The sequence below is a fragment of the Phaenicophaeus curvirostris genome, chromosome 3 (genome assembly GCF_032191515.1).
Source record: "Phaenicophaeus curvirostris isolate KB17595 chromosome 3, BPBGC_Pcur_1.0, whole genome shotgun sequence".
Classification (NCBI taxonomy): domain Eukaryota; kingdom Metazoa; phylum Chordata; class Aves; order Cuculiformes; family Cuculidae; genus Phaenicophaeus; species Phaenicophaeus curvirostris.
The window spans coordinates 4,298,021-4,316,571 of NC_091394.1; the positions used below are offsets into that span (position 1 = coordinate 4,298,021).

An 18,551-nucleotide genomic window follows, 5' to 3' on the forward strand; every position below is an offset into this window, starting at 1 on the left:
AATAGCTTTATGGACAGTTACCTTTAACCAATAATACACTGTAGATACCCTCATGGGCAGCCAGTTATGTAATCAAAAAGGGTTTATAAAGAAATAGCTAAGCTCAATAAAGTGAACACTCGCTGATCACATTGATCTCTGCGTTTTGATTCCATGCTGCCGTCAACAAGAAGGATATGGAGCTATTGGACCAAACTATTCTATGTTTAGGAACAAAGGACAGACCTGAGCTCACCAAGCGGACACAAAGAGGAGATAAGGTAGAGCATCAGAGGATTCTGAAGACCCATAGGAACTATGATATACATACGAGAATGGGTGATAAGATACGACAAGGAGTTCTATGTATGTTTAACTGGTATTTCCTGAATATGTAACCAGTGTTTCCTGGAAGGAGGTTGTAGAGAGGAGGGAGCTGGCCTCTTCTCCCAAGTGACGGGACAGGACAAGAGGGAATGGCCTCAAGTTCCACCAGGGGAGGTTCAGGCTGAACATTAAGAAAAAAAATTTCACAGAAAGGGTCATTGGGCACTGGAACAGGCTGCCCAGGGAGGTGGTCGAGTCACCTTCCCTGGAGGTGTTTAAGGGACGGGTGGACGAGGTGCTGAGGGACATAGTTTAGTGATTGATAGGAATGGTTGGACTGGATGATCCAGTGGGTCTTTTCCAACCTGGTGATTCTATGATTCTATGATGCTATGAATATGTGTGTTTAACCAGTATGAGAGTCCTGTAACCAGCCTCAATGGACACACACATTAGGTGAAATGATTCCCTGTGTGTCCGACATCATCTTATGTATTAAAGGAATACCCGCTTAATAATTAAATTGGCATTGATAATCAAGATTGGCTTTTTTACGGGAACAGGGGGCCCCATGGCAGGGGGGTTGGAACTAGATGATCTTTAAGGTCTCTTCCAACCCAAACTGTTCTATGATTCAATGATTCTGATGCCGTGAAAAGCCAGACACAAGAATAATCAATGCCAATTTCATTATTAAGTAAAGTATCCTTTATTGTGACATTGGGCATGTAGCGGATCACTCCACCTAATGTGTGTGCAACTTCTAGCACAATTCACAAAGGCTATGTACAGTCAAAGCATAGATATGCATTGCTTTTCCTGGAACAGGTTTGTCTATTATAATCAATTCCCAGAATTTATTTCCTTAAGTTTCCTCCCCTTGGCTCACGTGCTCTGCCCTCTGCGGGTCTTGGGCTTGGGGTTTTTGGAGGAAGGCTCGCAGTCTTCTTCACAGTGAACTTCTCAACTCTCCTTCTTGCACATGTTCTTCAACTCCTTTGGCACCTCTTCAAGGTTGCATCTGGTCCTAGCTGATTCATCTTTCTCTTAACATTGCAGTACTCCTTGTTATCTGGCTTAATTAGATGCAGTCACATTCTTTCCCATTCTTTCTAACTGCAGCATTGTTAAAAATTTCTTCTGCAAGCATAAGTATACAGGCGCAGGCTAGCTAAAAGTTATTAATCAAGCTAATCCTATATTTTAGTTCTAAAATCACAAAAACTATACATAATATTCAAATATAAAATAGGTTAGTAGCTTATAACAAATATCTCTTCCTTCAATTCTATGGTTCTATGGCACCTTGAGCACTGGGGTCAGTTCTGGGCCCCTCACCACAAGAAGGATGTTGAGGCTCTGGAACGAGTCCAGAGAAGAGCAACAAAGCTGGTGAAGGGGCTGGAGAACAGGCCTTATGAGGAGCGGCTGAGAGAGCTGGGGGTGTTTAGCCTGGAGAAGAGGAGGCTGAGGGGAGACCTCATTGCTCTCTACAACTACCTGAAAGGAGGTTGTGGAGAGGAGGGTGCTGGCCTCTTCTCCCAAGTGACAGGGGACAGGACGAGAGGGAATGGCCTCAAGCTCCGCCAGGGGAGGTTTAGGCTGGACATTAGGAATAAATTTTTTACAGAAAGGGTCATTGGGCACTGGCAGAGGCTGCCCAGGGAGGGGGTTGATTCACCTTCCCTGGAGGGGTTTAAGGGACGGGTGGACGAGGTGCTGAGGGACATGGTTTAGTGTTTGATAGGAATGGTTGGACTCGATGAGGCGGTGGGTCTCTTCCAACCTGGATTCTGTGATTCCCTTTGCCTCGAAGGCTTTCCCTTCGCCGGGGGCCGAGCAGGCGTGCCCGTGGCCCCGGGGCGGAGCGCGGCTCCAACTACCGCTCCCAGAGGCCGCCGCCGCTCCCCTCCCCTCCCAGGGTTCCGCCGGCCGGGGCGGGGCGCCCGGGAGGCCGCGGGGAGAGCCCCCTCCGAGCATGCTGCCCGCCCGGCTGGCGGCGCGGGGGTGGGCGCTGCGGGCGGGGCGGCGCTGCCCGGCCTGGGGGCTGCGGGCGGCCCGGGGCGCCGGCACCGAGAGACCCGCCGGTGGCGAGAAGCAGGTGTCGGTGCGGGGCGCCCGCGGCGAGGAAACGCTGCTCTCGGCTGCCCAGAAAGGTAAGGGAGGCTGCAGCCCGCGGGAGGGGGCGCCCGGAGACACTGAGGAGATCAGGGTTGTAGCAGCGTTTGGGTTGGAAGGGACCTTAAAGATCGTCCAGTTCCAACCCCCCCGCCATGGGCAGGGACACCTCCCACCAGCCCAGGCCGCCCAAGGCCCCATCAGCCTGGCCTTGACCACCCCCAGGGATGGGGCAGCCACGGCTTCCCTGGGCAGCCTGGGCCTGGGTCTCCCCACCCTCATGGTGAAGAAATTCCTCCTTATGTCTAGTCTAAATTTGCCCGTCTCCGGTTTATACCCATTGCCCCTAGTCCTATCACTCCAAGCCTTTGTAAACAGTCCCTCCCTAGCTTTCCTGTAGCCTCTTCAGGTAGTGAAGGTCACTATAAGGTCTCCTTGGAGCCTTCTCCAGGCTGAACAACCCCAACTCTCTCAGCCTGTCCTCATATGGGAGGTGCTCCAGCTCTGGGAACATCTTTGTGGCCCTCCTCTGGACCCTTTCCAAGAACTCCGTATCCTTATATTGAGGATTCCAGAACTGGACACAATACTCCAGATGAGATCTCCCAAGAGAGGAATAGAGGGAAAGAATCTGCTCCCTCACCCTGCTGGCCACGATTCTTTTGATGCCACCCAGGATGCGGTTGGCCTGGGCTGCAAGTACACATTGCTGGCTCACGTTGAGCTTCTCATCGACCAGCACCCCAAGTCCTTCTCTGCAGAGCAGCCCTCAATCACATCAGGCTTTGGTAGCCTGATCTAGTGGGAGATAGAATCATAGAATCATAGAATAACCAGGTTGGAAGAGACCCACCGGATCATCGAGTCCAACCATTCCTATCAAACACTAAACCATGCCCCTTAGCACCTCGTCCACCCTTGCCTTAAACACCTCCAGGGAAGGTGAATCAACCACCTCCCTGGGCAAAATGCCCAGGATGCCCCTGCCCATGGCAGGGGGTTCAGAGCTAGATAATCTTTAAGGTCTCTTCCAAGCCAAACTATTCTATGATTCTGTGATTTCACTTTTCAAACAGAAAACCTGTCACAAATAACCTGTCCTCTTGCGGTTAAAAGAGTTTTACTTCCAGCAAAGTTGTCAAAGCTCTACTTGTGGTACTAGTTTCTTTACAGGATGGCTGTCATTTTAGTTAGTCCCATTCATTCCAATGGAAGCTGATTACTACATAACTGGCCTCAAAAATTTTAAGTGCTTTGGAAAGGTGTGTGAAAAACATCCTCAACTGATTAGAAGGCTGCAGGAAAAATGTTCATTAACGTTTCCATGGTAACTGGTATTTCGCTGAAAGGCACACCTTATCACTTAAATCAGTAATCTCTTTACAAGTACTCAAAAACGATCTCTAATAGAGAATCTCATACAAGTTTTTTGCAGTGTATATTGGCACTGGTACATTAGATCAAAACTAATAGATAAAAAATAATCTGATAAACTGCAGTTATCCATCTCAATAACTAAAATATGTATTTTGCTCTAATATCCCTCCTTTTTATTGTTCACTTAATTGAGAATTCCTAAAATTGGTTATTTTTGGTGTATGCAATTTATAAGCTTATGCTTTATTTTTACTTCTCCTTTTCTTTGCGGAGGGAATGCAATGATAGTGGTTTTATATTGTAGCTTGAATACTGCAGTGCTAAACACCTCATTAGTTTTTAAACAAACAAGATTTTGTACTACATAAAAGGTAATATGAGTTATTTTGGGTCTTGAAAAAACCTAGTACGAAAAGGGAAAATAATAAGGCTTAATACAGAGACACAAATACACCCTACACAATGTAAGAGACATTCCATGGCTTCTTTTTAAACTGATGAGGCATTATAGAAGGTGTTATTGGATTTTTGTCTTCTACCAAAATGTTATTTAAGTTGTAAACTAATACAAGAGTATTTATGTAAGAAAGCTATGCAAGCCTTACTATCCAAGATAACTCTTACATTGTTTTCTGTGTGTTTCAGTTAAAGAAGCTGGAAGAGACTTCACCTATTTTATCGTGGTGCTTGCTGGAATTGGTGTTACAGGTTATTTTTTAAAATTATGTTCTTTATCAGAAGTGCTTTTTTAAATTAATTCGATCTGGTCTGATTAGTTTTCATTCCATTTACTGTTGTTTCTGTTACAGGTGGTTTGTTATATGTGATTTTTAAAGAGCTGTTCTCTTCTTCTAGTCCAAGTAAGATCTATGGAGATGCCTTGGAGAAATGCAGATCTCACCCTGAGGTTGGTTTTTGAACCTTAGTCGTAAGTTTATTAGTAGTAAGTTTATTTATAATCAGTAAATTTATTTATAGTCAGTAGTTACTGTCTCTCTTTGAGTAAAATGTTTGCACAGGGAATCACACAAGCAACACTACGGGAAGACCTCTGTGATGCTTAGCAGGCAAACACCACAGATCTGTCTGTGGTTTTAGCTGACCAGAGGTGGGTCAGTTTCAAATTAGAGCCTATATTAGAAGTGAATTCAAGCACTGAGCCTGAATGAATTAGCCTGCTAAAAGCCAAGTTAAGTGAGTGTACCACAATACAATTGATAGAGCTACAGTGCCTGCTCTTTCACAGCATGTATCTCCCACACAGAAAGTCTTACAGACTGAGTGCCTAATAAATGTAGTACTTAAGGACTTCTGCAGGTCAGGGAAGGAACTGGGCCATCATAAGTTTTGTGGGTCTGGCGTGCACAGTTATTCTGTTTTTACAGTTTATTAGGATTCCGTCATTCTGCAAAGCTCTGCGTAAATGTCCGAGTATTTTAAACCTTCATTTGAAACAACAGGTAGCAGTCCTTTGACTAGCAGGAAAAGGAGAACAGCTGGGTGATCACACAGTCACATAGGACAGCTAGATATAAAAAAAATTAAAACTAGATTATAAAAAACACAACTTGAGACAAAACAAGAAATGCGTGGAATAGCTTTGAAACAAGGTTGCCACAGGTGCCGCTGAGGATAATCTAGAAATGAAGTGACAAGTTGTCACTGGAATAAAAATGAAAACTGCTTTGGAAAAAGTTTGTAGAATTAAAACTTTTTTCTCGTACTTATACAGTAAAATCACCCTTCCTAACCAAATTTAAAGTAAGTTTAAAACTAGGTTAATTCAGTCTGGCTTTATAGATCTCAAAAAAAAAATAAACCATTGAATTTCTTAAATGGCAGTGTTTTCTAGATAATGTGAAGAGGAAAGCATTTGCATTTTAACCTTTGAAACATATTCTTTTGGAGGAGACATTAGCAAATATTTCCTGCTTTTTCTTCCTAGTTACACCAAATGTCAGTAAAGTATAAAATATACAGTAAGAAGAGAGATTCAAGTGTCATCATCTTAGAGGATGGTGCAAATGGAAGATATTAGTAGGATTTACTTCAGACATTTAATGTGTGACTGTAAAGCAAATCACTGAAATACAGAGCAATATTCCTTGCACTGCTTTTATTCATATACTTTTCTGTTCTTGACACATCAGACTCGCGAGCATTTTGTTGAAAGAAAACTCATTCACAGCAGGGACGTGAGCTGGTAGCTGGAATATTAATTTGAATGGGATACTTTCTGACGACTCGATTCTCTTTTCTCTTGTAGATAATTGGTGTTTTTGGTGAATCTATTAAAGGTTATGGAGAGGCAACAAGAAGAGGAAGACGACAGCTTGTCAGGTGCCCTTTGGTGTTTGCCCCATACAGACGCTATTTTTTGCACAGCAAAGACATTTTGGGTCACACCACAGCGAGTTGGGTCTGGATTAATGAACTTTTTGTGATGTACCCTGTTGCTTTTGAGGGAAAATGAAACAATTTTTTGCAGGACCTCGTATGTGGCGCATACCTCTAAATACACTGCGCTTAGAATATAAAATGCCAGTTCCAACTGCCTCAAAACAAGCAGTGGTCAGCACAGTAAACATAGAGCTGGTCTCTTCAAAAAGCAGGACAAGTCTGAGAAGAGTAGTGCAGGGACCCAGGTGTGCATCAGTGGAGTAGGGATGTGACTGAAATCTACAGTCTGAAGGCCTCAAATCAAGCGAAATTGTTCTTTGAATAATTGGGTTTTGAGAGTTTTTCTCCTTTCAAAGCAGTAGTCTGTATTGGGCCAGAAAAAAGCAGGAGGTATTAACGTTCAGACTTTCAAGAATCCTGCTTGCTCTGTTTAAAGCTAGGCTGGGTTTGACTGTGCATGTTTATAGTCACTGCAGTGACTACGTTGTCCCAGGCTGATACGCAATATAGAGTCTTCATTTCTTGTATTGCTCTTTGGTAACTGAGACCACATCTTTACTGTGTATTTAACAGAACATCTCTCACCTAAACCTTTCATGAGCTTGTCTGTTTATTATTCTCCTTTTGAGGGAGACACAGAACTAATTCTTATAAAAATGTAAATCTTCCCTGCTCTGTAACCCACTAGGGACTTTATTGGGTTCTTTAACTTGAATTTATTTGAGATTTCATATAAGGTGGGACTCATGTGCCCAGTGACAGAACTTGAACCATGAAATCAAGAATTTTTTTTTTCCAGAAGAAAGTGATTTTTACTGGTCAAAGTTTGTCTTTTCACTAGACTGTGAAAAAATGTTTAAAGTGGAGCTGGTTAACAAAAAGGATAAGTACAAATGTTTTAAGCATCTATTTATAAAACAAACTATGTAAATACGTAAATGTTCTGTCAGCTTTCCAGTATTTAATTTCCATCATTTTGAAAAACCAATATTTTAAATAAAATTTCGAGCTGAAGATTTTGTAAGATTGTAGTGTTTGTGTCTACAGCATAAAAATATACAGGTTTTTTGTGTATGAACAATTTGTACATGAATTTATTGCAATAAGGCTCTTCAGTCATCTTTTTTCTCTGTAACCCATCGTGTCACCTTAAACTATATTGCAGGTTCAATCCACTGTGTGCATCTGGGCGTGACTGGTGGAAATAAGAGCTTGGTAGTGTGCAGCAGTTAGTAATTTCAGTAGGAAACAAACTGGCACCAGGACTGTAGTTTGACCATTAGTTTCTGGAAGTGGTGGCCCTGAAAGTGATGTGACCTTTCTGTTTATCTAATACTTAAGCATAGCCCGACTCCAGTCTAAGTTTCAGGATCTAGGTGGGAGATCTTCTGTCAGTGCCAAAGTTACACAACTTCAGTAGAATAAAATTCTTGCCAAAGAATATAGTAAAATATAGTAAGCTCTTTGCTTTGATGTGATTTAACCAACCTGATATTTAAGTTGACAAAACGTTCTTTGTGTCGTTAGGCTTAGTAACTCAGATTCTAAGTGCCTAAAAAAACCTCGGCAGTCTTGGTGAGGTGGGTGTTCCTTTTTAGATATCAGGCTCTGAATCGGAGAGTTCTTTAGAATAAATAGAAAGAAATTCTGGAGTCTTCAGCATTTGATTGCTGTTGAGTTTTGAGGGAAGGACTGGGATGAGGACATTTAAGCATTTCATCTGTTAATTTTCAACTGCTAATTAGTTCTTCTAATGCTGCTACTCCTTACAACCTCACAGTAAAGCTTAGGAAGAACAGTAGAGAAGGAACCCACGGTAGCATAAAGACTGCATCAGAATACACTTTCTCACAAAACAGCTAAGCAGCTTCTTCTAAATAAGATGTTTAAATTTGAAGTTCAACTAACATAATCTGTATCTTTGCTGAGTGGATATTTTTTGTTTTGTTTTTCTGGATTTAGTCACATTGAGTTCATAAAAGAAGGACTGAAGCATATGCGTTTGAAGTTCTATATTGAGGGCTCTGAATCAGGGAAGCGAGGAACAGTCCATGTGGAAGTTAAAGAGGTATGTACAGTTGCTTGATAAAGCTAACAAGCTTAATCTTGAATGTAAAGTACTGAAGAGAGAAAACAGAGCCTGAAATTGTTTTCCTTACAGAATCCTGAGAGAGGAAGGTTTGAGGTCCGCTACATATTTGTGGATGTTGACACCTATCCTAGAAGAACCATTGTCATAGAAGACAACAGATAGCAAATGATCGAAGTTGCCACCTCTTCTCATTGAGTATTGGGTGATATTGGTGTACCTAGTCTACACATGAATTGTTTGGTGTTCTTGATTGTGTCTTGCAGCTTTGGGATTGTGTAACATGACGTACCCTCTCAGGGCCTCCACTGAGGTCTTTGATAATAACAGATACAGAATTTGAAGTGAAGCCAATAAAAAATAATAGAGCCATCACTTATGGCAAAGACTTTTGGCATAGGAAAATAATGGCTTATAATAAACAGTTTAATACTGAATAATACTTATACACACCCAAAAACTGAGTCTTCTAAGATTTTGGGGTTTGGATGGGGAACTTCTTTTGTCTTCCTTTGCTTGGATTTCCTACTAGCACTGCAATAAAGAAAATGGGTTTTTAAGTGTAGAACTCACTGTTTTCATTCTTGGTGCCTTTGTGTAGATAAGAAGGTGAAATAACAATATGTGGAGATAAAGACTTGAGTATCTTCTAAACAGATTGGCAGCACACAGAACAGCAGTACTGTCTGCTCTTTCCAGTGTTTGCCATGCTGCTTTGCTAACTAATGGCAGTGTTGTAGCTGCTCAGCACTGCCCACAGTTTTTTCCATTAACTAATTTAAATTTTTCTGGGAATCTGATTCATACAGGTTTAGTCAAACTGAAAAGCTCAGCTCATGACCAAATTCTTCAGCTGGGTTTCCTCCTTCGTGCAATATTGCAGATAGCAAGCAGAACTCTGTAATCAGACTCAGTCATGCCCATCTCTCAAGCAGCACCAACCAAAACATTTCAAGCTTTAACTGTTTACTTTTGACAACTTTCTTGAACGCCAGCTAATGCATTTTTCTGTAGTTACCTGTCATATGTAATGAATTATCCGTACATTGAGCATACAGGGATATTCAGTTATCAGCCCTTATTGCAAGTTCATTTAATAGTACATTTGGACTGTTGTAAAATTCATACAATATTCCCGTATAAAATGCCACAACTGTACATAGATCTTTAGTAATTCTTTACTGGGTTATAGCCATTCTGCTCATGTCTTCCAGTAATCTCATTCGCATAATAACAACTAAACGTAATACCTTGAAAGACCTGGATAATTTTGCTTTGTATCAATCACTACAACCTTGACTTCAGCCAGATCCTCATATTGTTTGAAAGTGTTCAATGAAGAGCTATCACGCATTCATCCAGTTTGTGAGCAGAGCAGGGTAACCACACTTTACAGCAGAGCAGTTGCAGATGCTGACCTGTGTTAGACTGGAAGGCATTTTGGAATTTCTACAGTCTATACAATATAACTGACTTCTGCTGTGCCAGCCAAAGGGATTTTTACAAAACTTCAGGCTTAGCTGAGGCTGACAAAAGTGATTCCATATCCATTAGTGTCAGCAGAATTATAAATTTGTCTGCTTTCTTACATCCTTCAACGGATGGTTATCAAGACTAACAAGCCCATAATGTTACATATGTTTAAAAGCTATGAAAGTCTGTGTTGGTGGGTCCCTATTGTAAGTATGACAAATAATTTTGGTGCTTGATACCTCGCTATGAATTAAGTTTGATAAACTTATTTTTACCTACAGTTGTTAACATCATTCGTGCTCATTGGAAAAACATCTTTAGGTAATGAAAGTGATCATATTCCCATTGTTTGTCATGTTATTTTCTTGAAAGCAATAGAGTCAAAAACACTTTTGGACTTATACTTAGGATTCTTCCCAATTCTTAGCATTATGCTTGCCAAAACTTTTGCTTCAGAAGAAATTTTCAAAGCAACCTAATTGATTTGTAACCCATTTAAAAAAGAAAAAGAAAATATCTGAGGCCCTCAAGTGTTTCATTGCAGCCTCCTACAGTGCTGACTGATAGCAATACGTAGCACATCTACCTGCCACTGTTTATGTCTGGTTGCTATAAGCATGTGTCACGGTGGTTACTATAACCACGGTGGTTACTGCAAACCACTCCTGCAAGACTTGTCACAAACGCAAGACAGAGCAGGTTTGTCAGAGCACATTGGAAATACTGCAGCCTCTAGACATTTCTAATCTAAGATTACTAGCCTTAAGTGCATACTGTACCTTGATAAAAATGGAATCATTCTTCACCTTTTACAAAGCAAGACTATATAAAAATACACAGTTTAAGAATATTAATAATTTTGCCCTTCCTTTATGAGTTTTCACCATATCGATCTGCCTGAAAGCCATCGTAAACCTTCACGCCAACAACAGAACCGACAGGCTAGGGTTTTTTTCCAGTAACTATGCATCTCAACTTTGCTTTATTATTAATCCAGCCGTGGCTTGTTTTCAGTGGGCTTCACTGCTGGAGATAGGAGCACTTCCTAAAGCAAGAAGTAAAAAACGTATTTTTTTTTAATAGCAAATAGTACATTTATAGCAAGGTTGGGCCAGCCATTAGTTTACTTCTGTCTTGTTTTAAAGCCTTGTTTGCACTGAAGAAACTGTAAGGACTACAAACTTTCTGGAAAGGAAAAGATGCTAACCTCTGTGATATAATAGACTTGCTAGGCCCTGTGGATGGCAAAGAGCTTGTTTGTGCAAAAGAGAGTGGTTGGCAAGGGAGCAGCTGGGAACGTGCAGCTGCATCGGCTAAAACAGGTGAATTAGGGGGTGGTCTAACACGTATCAGCTAAGTGACACTTGGGGTGAGATGGAAGCCAAACAAAACACCCCTGAAAGGACATACTGAGCTCCTCGGGTGGCAGAGTCCCTGCTTCTGATGACAAGCAGACTTGCCAAGGGCCAATCAACACATACCAATTGACTTAGTCCCACCTCACCAAGAGGCATCAAAAAGTTTTCAGAAGGCGTAAAATTGATACTTGAAAACCCTTTCTGAGGAAGAGTTAAAAATGACCACCTTGCCTGATGGATGGGTCAATGGGCCACCAAGAAGGAATGTCTTTTTGGCAGGAATTGCCTGCCTCTGACACTGTCAGACGTTGTTCCCAGTAAAATAACTACTAACTCAAGTTTTTACTATTACTTGAGATATATATATGCTAATTGTTAACCGATTATAAGTGCTTAAGGGCTAATGCAGCAAGTGAATTTATCAAGGCAATCACCCATTTGTTTTAATCTGTCACTTGAGTTAAATCGCTTACTGCCTCCAGCATTTTGAAATTGTGTCTCTGACAGGCATTGCTGCAAGTGGCTGCTGGCCACCCCATTCCATCTGCGAGCCACACATATTAACCCCGTGTCTACCAGACCCTAAGGAGACTCTCACAGGTGACTGTAAGGGTTCTGACTTGTGGCAAAGACACATGTAAGCACACACACATAATCCTTTAGTCACACGCTGTCTACCAAGTCTGCGACTAGAAGCGGATTGCACCGCACTGAGGCTCCTCTCTGAGGGGATGCTTAGAAAGAAAGGGGGTCCATTTTGAACCTCGTGTCTTGATGGGAAGGCCTCCTTAGCCACCTGTCAGATTGTCCCCTGTTTAAAGTGGCAACCTCACATAATGATGTTTCTGCAACACGGCAGGTACATGGAATTCTACATCAAGTAAAACAGCAAGGACTGGCCATTGGGGTTAATATGTATGTTTGGCTTCAGCTTGAGAAAGCAGACTAAGAATTTGTTTATTTACAAACAGATTTATTTACAGGGGTTTTTTTCAGTTGCAAGGACTCTTAATATATACAGAAATAGAATGTACTTCAAGGTTCCATGAAAGAGCTGTGTTTGGAAATCAGATCGCTGGTTGTTTGGTCCCTTTGAGACAAAAGAACAGAAGTTTTTAAAGTTGTCTGTAAAGCTGTCAGGATCTCAGTTCATGCACTAAACGCCCTTGTCATATTTTGGCATTTATGTCAGGCTTCAGTATCATGCTCCCTAGCTGTGAATAAATGCTGTAATTCCAAGTGTCAGAAGAAGCCTCAGCAAAGTCAACATAATGATTCTGTCTGGTCCTTTGGCAACCGGTCCAGACTTGTATGTGGAAAGTAGAGACAGACCATAACTGGCAATAAGGAAGAGACAGGAGTATAATTTAAAAGACACAGATGGATATGGAGTTGACCACAGTGTAACTGACCTTCACGATTTCTCCATGCTGCTATGAGTGTCAAAAAGCAAAGTACAAACCTCTGGGTTTTGCACTGCATTTTAAGAAACTGGAGTACCTAGAGAAACAAGGGGATGACTGTCAAGCCTATTTTTGATTAGGGTAGCCCCAGTATGACAGGGTTATAAATAAAATATTTCTCTTTCTGTACTTACATGGAGTGCCCTGTTGTCATTTTCACAATTCATCTTTCTCCTGTGGGACTGCAAGAAAGCAGATGGGTGAGCACACGTACCCAAAGCAGCAGTGGTAGTTTCACCCTCCACTTCCTAACAAACAAAACGTATCACAGGCTGGAAAGAAGCTGCAGTGCAAGATTATATCATCTATAAATCATCTTTGCATATCACCCTGTCTTGTAAGTAGCAGACTACTAGAAAGGCAGGGGAATATTTTTCTTCTAGAAAGTGGGAAAATAAAATTGCCATTATAAATGTAAAATTGTCATTATCTTTGAGAACTGCTAGTTGCTCTTTTCTAACTGAAGCTTAACCCGCTTACATTTTGTTGGAATCCAAGAAACAGCAAGTCAGTCAGTCTCTGCCCTTGTGAGAAGGGGTCCAGAGTCCTTTCAGGGTATCTTCAGTCATCCCTTTTGCTGTGGCAAGAGGCCACATAAATGGAGGGGATTTTAGCTCTAGAAACATTCTCCTGTAATTTCAGGAGACCATTTAGTTATTTCCTTTAAAGCTGCCTTTTCCGTAGAGTAACCAAAGTGCCAAGTAAGTAGTGCACTCCATCAGTAAACTTTGCTTTCAAGCCCTATTACCGAAACACTAGCTAAATGCAACAGTAAGAGCCACGGGCTCATCCAGAATGTCCTGGAAAATTAAAGAGACACTGGTGTCTCTAAGAAAACTATCCAGCATTATGTAGCATTACCTTCAAAATGTTCTGAAAAATACAGTATTCCATTTAAACTTCTTCCTATCTTGTCTACATCTAGAAGTATCAGGATGTGTGCTCAGTCCATAAAGTGCTTGTCATGATTTTTCTTTACTGCCTGAGTCACCTCACTAGCTAAATGGAAATACAAGGGTATTTTTCTTTATATTTCTTGAATAGGGGGGGCAACTCTAAGGGAAATCACTTTTCCTGCTTTGTGAAAAAGCTGGCAATGTACTTGATAAAATGAAGACAAAATAAAAGAAATAATGGGAAAAAAATCCACCTTTACCTGGGCTTTCATATATTAGCATTCATAATTTGGACAAAGGACAAATACAAGGCTCAAATGCTTTTAAATCTCAGTGGAGGAAAGCTTTTGGGAATCTTTTTTTTTAGTAAAATTAAGCCCTGTGAGATTTCAAGGGTATTAAAATTTTATATGTATATAACTTGATAGCAGAAACATAAGTTAAACAGCTCTTGCTAGTGTTGAAGTCTTGTGGGAACTAGTTACCTCTTCCCATATTCCTTGTGAGGCTGAACTTCTGTTGATACTTATGGATCAAGCAGGGACCCATATTTAAAAAAATACTCTCTCAAATCCTGTTTGAAGCCAGCAAATCAGAATTAGATTAAGAAGATTAGTCCAGCAAGATCTGTGGTTTAGAGAACATTGATCTCTTTTGCAGTAATGCTTTACCTGGTATAGTTTTGCACGGGAGAAGAATAGTGTGTTCTCTGATTTTAAACATAATATTTTAGAACACCCTGATGCAACTTTGAAGACCGTTAGCCTAGATTGTTCCTTAGAAAGTCATCCCCACTTCACTGCCTGCCAGTAAATCGTGCAGAGCTCCTTCTGCACGGCAAACAGCTCAGTGTGCTCCATCATCTTACTGAGTGAATGTATATATATTCTCAAAACCCTGTTCTCCTTTAAGAAATGAAAATATGTCACTCATTGGTGAAATGCTGTTTTTCCAGAAGCCTTGTATGACAGACTGGTCGAAGTATATTTTAGGTAGGTGTACAATGTGGTCTTAACTTTCCCGTCTCTACCTTCATTTTTGGGGATGCCAAAACCCATGTGTATCATACAGGCAGCTAACATCCTTAGAGCTGGTTTGTGGGGATAATAATTTTAGTCTGTCATCTCCATGACCTGTATGTGAGTCTAGGTCCTGTGTATACTTGCTGTATTGTGACAAAAAGAAATATACCTTCAGGAAATTAATTTTGTAAAAACTTTAGCATATCAAAAACTGACTGCTCTTTTACTAAGCTTCAGTAAACACAAGGTCATGCAAAGAAAATGGGATTTTAGACCAGAAAACAAAAATGTTGTGCGTGACAGATTGAGTTTAAAAATAATCTTGATCGTACATAAGGAATTCCAACCTGGAAATTTGATTTCAACAACTGATTTAGTCAGTGGAGCCATGATCTTGGGAATGGTTGCAAATAAATACGTCTGGCACACAATATATTCAACAGACTCATTAACGAGCAGAGAAGACAGGAATGTGAATAAGACAAGTCTTGTATCACATGCCGACTGCAGGAATAGAAAGACAAAGAGCATATGATGAGGGGGGGATTCACAATTCATTTCAATTTGCTTTGTTCTCAGCTTGATCTTACAATCACAAGAGGTGCCACCCATGCTAATACATATGGGATGATTGCGATACATAAATCATCAGCAGCCTAACCTATTATAGATCCAAAAAACACTGGAAGAACATTTTGAGTCGGTGCCCACTTTTAGGATTCATTAAAGCCTGTAAACTCATGGAAATACATAAGGAAAGCACAAAGATTTTTTAAGTATTTATTTATTAAAGGATAAAAAAATTCAAGGAGCATTAAAGATGACAGTAAGGGCTCGTAATTGCTCTCTGTGTATAGAATATTGAACTCTGCTTGACAGAGAAATTTGAAAGCAAAAAGATCTCCCCCCCTATATTTTCCTAGGGGGTGGAGGAGGAGGCTTACTCCCTAGATAGATGTTCACTTGCTCAGCATAGAAAATAGGAAAACTCCAGTGCACTTTCTCTTTAGGTAGCTAGGAATATAACTGAACAGCAGAAGTATTTGGTATTTTTTCTTAGAAAGTTCTCAAGGGTTTGCTTGTTTTTCTTATTCTATATGTTATGTAAAATGTTCTATAGGAATTATATAAGAATGTGAGTTAATACCATGCTGTATTCAAATTCAGTATTTTTGGATTTTCTTAATAATGATGTAAAGTTAAACGTGAAAACATAGCAAAAATATTTTCCAAGTAAAAGGAAAATAAAAGGGAAAAAAGATTAAAAAGTTTGTTTGGAAGTCTTGTGGTTGTCCTAAGAGGAATATGTGTAAATCCCTTAATCTCGTATGGGTTATCAGGGAACATTTGTGAATTTTACACATAAATAAGCACAAGTATCTGTTTCAGTAAAACAGTTCAGTTTGGAAAGCCTCTATTTGACTGTCAGTGTTCAGTATGCAAGCACTGAATTTCATTTTAAATGTCCACATATAAAATAAAACCAGTTATGGAAAAAAATGTAGTAAGACACACATAGAGGATCTGGAAGTGAATTGCTGTTTGGTTTGCTGTTGGTGCCATGCGTTACCCTATATTTAATAACATTAAGTCAAATTGCAGTGGCAAAGCTCAGAATGGCACGAGTTGCTTTTCAGTGTGATGCCTGGCAAGGTCCAAGTGTCCTCATTGATGTTGCTGCAAAGCGACCGTATTTGAGTGTGAGACACCGATAAGGATGAAAGCAGCAGAGAAAAATAGCTGAGGCATCTTAAGATTTAAAGCAGCAAGTAGCTTCCTATCAGGTCTCTTGGGAATAAAAGCCTCATAATAAGCTACAAATATTTTCCCCTGAAAATATTTATAAAAGCTGTCCTACTTAACTATTCTTTTGTATTTTTCCCACTTCTTTTCCCTGAATTTCTCTTTTAACACTTTTTTTGGGGGAGTCCTGCCAGCCTCTACATATGCTTCTCTTTTCATTCAAAATATTATGCCTAACTTCCATGTCTACATTTCTATTCTTTACCTGTATTTAATTTGGCAGAATGAAAGCTGAGGAAGAAATATTACATCTTCAGTTTCCAAGGTTTCTAGAACTGGTGGCTTTTCTCCTCTGGCTTTCTCCAACTTTTCCATCATGCTGACTCACTTAAAAGGAGGTTTGCAGTCAGTGTCTACAGCCTGTAATTCAGCATCATCTGGATGATAGGTGATCTTACAGCGACCAAGTATTTTACCATATGTTAAGATAAATAAAGTTATTTCAGAGGAACAATTTTCATTTTGCTGAATGTCTGATTTCTACATGAAACAGCAGCAGTCTGATCTGCCTATGAAAATACATATGATTATATCAGTATACCATATGACACGTGATGGTTTATTTTCAAAATAAAAGTCAAGGAATTAATCCTTGACCCATCCAATACTGAACAATTAATCACAATGTCAGCCAAACCAGCCCTCTGCTACATTCTGCAACTATTTGAATTTTAATGTGGCTAGTCTCTTCATAAATACATACATGTGTATATAAACATATGTAAATATATAACGTAGAGCGTATATGTTATATAATGTTTGCTATGTGTATGTAATAGAAGTACCTACCTATATATACATGTTCTTGACATCACCTTGATAAGCTTTCCATGTAACATCAAAGTAAACTATGTTCTAAGGCCACTGAAAAAGAGGCACCTACCACTACTGACCAAGTCATATTGCAGAGCAGGTCTCCAAGGATGTTTGTGAGATCACTGGGATCCACGTAAGCCAAGGGGAACTCACAATAGTGGGTCAGATCAAGCCCTTCATTTTTTTAACTGATGTCCAGCACCCTAATCAAAACTTCAATGACTGACATCTACAAGAGCCCCATCCATTGCTTAGTGGCAAATACTTCAAGAGTAATTAAGAAGAAGAAAACAGATAAGCGCAAGGATGTGACTTGTGCTAAGATTAAAGCAAGTTAACTGTAGTAATCTCTCCCACAATGAGTGAATCATGATGGCAATTTCTGCTTGATAATCACTTGCTCCATCCTGTATTGTAATTGTAAAGGCCAGAAAAATAGCGTTGCATTCGTTCATGTCCATTGGCCTTTGGGATGGAATACCAGAATGAACATATCTACAGATTTGGCCTTTGTAATTTCATAATAACATGCATTTTTCATGTTGAAAGTATTAATTCTAAACCAACTGATGTTGTCACAGTCAGCCCTGTCAGCATGCAGGCTGCCCATCGTGCTGTACTATCCACAAGAAGGATGAGACATACCGGCTTCCTTTTCATGAAGGACTGGCTCTGTGCTTCCTACACGAGGTGTTCCTACAAGACATCTCCAAAATAATCATCAGCCGTAATATAAATATCAACACATGCACACACAAGACCAGAGAAAGGCTAATATCCTCAAAAATTAAAATATCATAATACCAAGAAAGCGAGTATATATTCCACAGGGTGAAGACTCTGGTTTTAGATTTAAGACATTTCTATGAACATTGTCAGGCAACACTATAATCAGGGGGGGTGTTTAGCCTGGAGAAGAGGAGGCTGAGGGGAGACCTCATTGCTCTCTACAACTACCTGAAAGGAGGTTGTGGAGAGGAGGGAGCTGGGCTCTTCTCCCAAGTGACAGGGGACAGGACAAGAGGGAATGGCCTCAAGCTCCGCCAGGGGAGGGTCAGGCTGAACATTAGGAAAAAATTTTTCATGGAAAGGGTCATTGGTCCCTGGCAGAGGCTGCCCAGGGAGGGGGTTGATTCACCTTCCCTGGAGGGGTTTAAGGGACGGGTGGATGAGGCGTTGAGGGACATGGTTTAGAGTGTTTAATGGGAATGGTTCGACTCAATGATCCAATGGGTCTTTTCCAACCTGGTGATTCTATGATTCTGTGATTCAATGAGCAATCTTGCTGTGTGAGAGCATTAGCCACTATTGCTCTAAGCCAAATACGATGTGGTTACGTTGATGAATCTTGAGATAGAGGTCAGGAGCAACCTCATTTTGAGGTCATTGTGATAAAAGGGTTTTGCTGTTGTGCCCTCCCGTGTGACACT

At 40.6% G+C, this 18,551-nt stretch overlaps 1 protein-coding gene across 1 annotated transcript; it reads left to right on the forward strand.

Annotated features, from left to right (window-relative positions):
* Positions 1 to 2,269: 2,269 nt before the first annotated feature.
* On the forward strand, positions 2,270 to 8,858 carry TIMM21 (translocase of inner mitochondrial membrane 21). Its single transcript, XM_069853281.1, has 6 exons — positions 2,270 to 2,462; positions 4,447 to 4,509; positions 4,611 to 4,708; positions 6,068 to 6,141; positions 8,164 to 8,269; positions 8,363 to 8,858. The coding sequence occupies exons 1-6, from the start codon at positions 2,285 to 2,287 to the stop codon at positions 8,453 to 8,455; spliced, it is 612 nt and encodes a 203-aa protein (XP_069709382.1). The 5' UTR covers positions 2,270 to 2,284; the 3' UTR covers positions 8,456 to 8,858.
* Positions 8,859 to 18,551: the final 9,693 nt, after the last annotated feature.

Bases quoted from the DNA above. Each gene is read 5' to 3' on its own strand.
- TIMM21 (XM_069853281.1), top strand. From the start codon at position 2,285: ATGCTGCCCGCCCGGCTGGCGGCGCGGGGGTGGGCGCTGCGGGCGGGG. The intron at 2,463-4,446 runs GTAAGGGAGGCT...TGTGTGTTTCAG, and splicing joins GCTCTCGGCTGCCCAGAAAG to TTAAAGAAGCTGGAAGAGAC. The intron at 8,270-8,362 runs GTATGTACAGTT...TTTTCCTTACAG, and splicing joins TCCATGTGGAAGTTAAAGAG to AATCCTGAGAGAGGAAGGTT.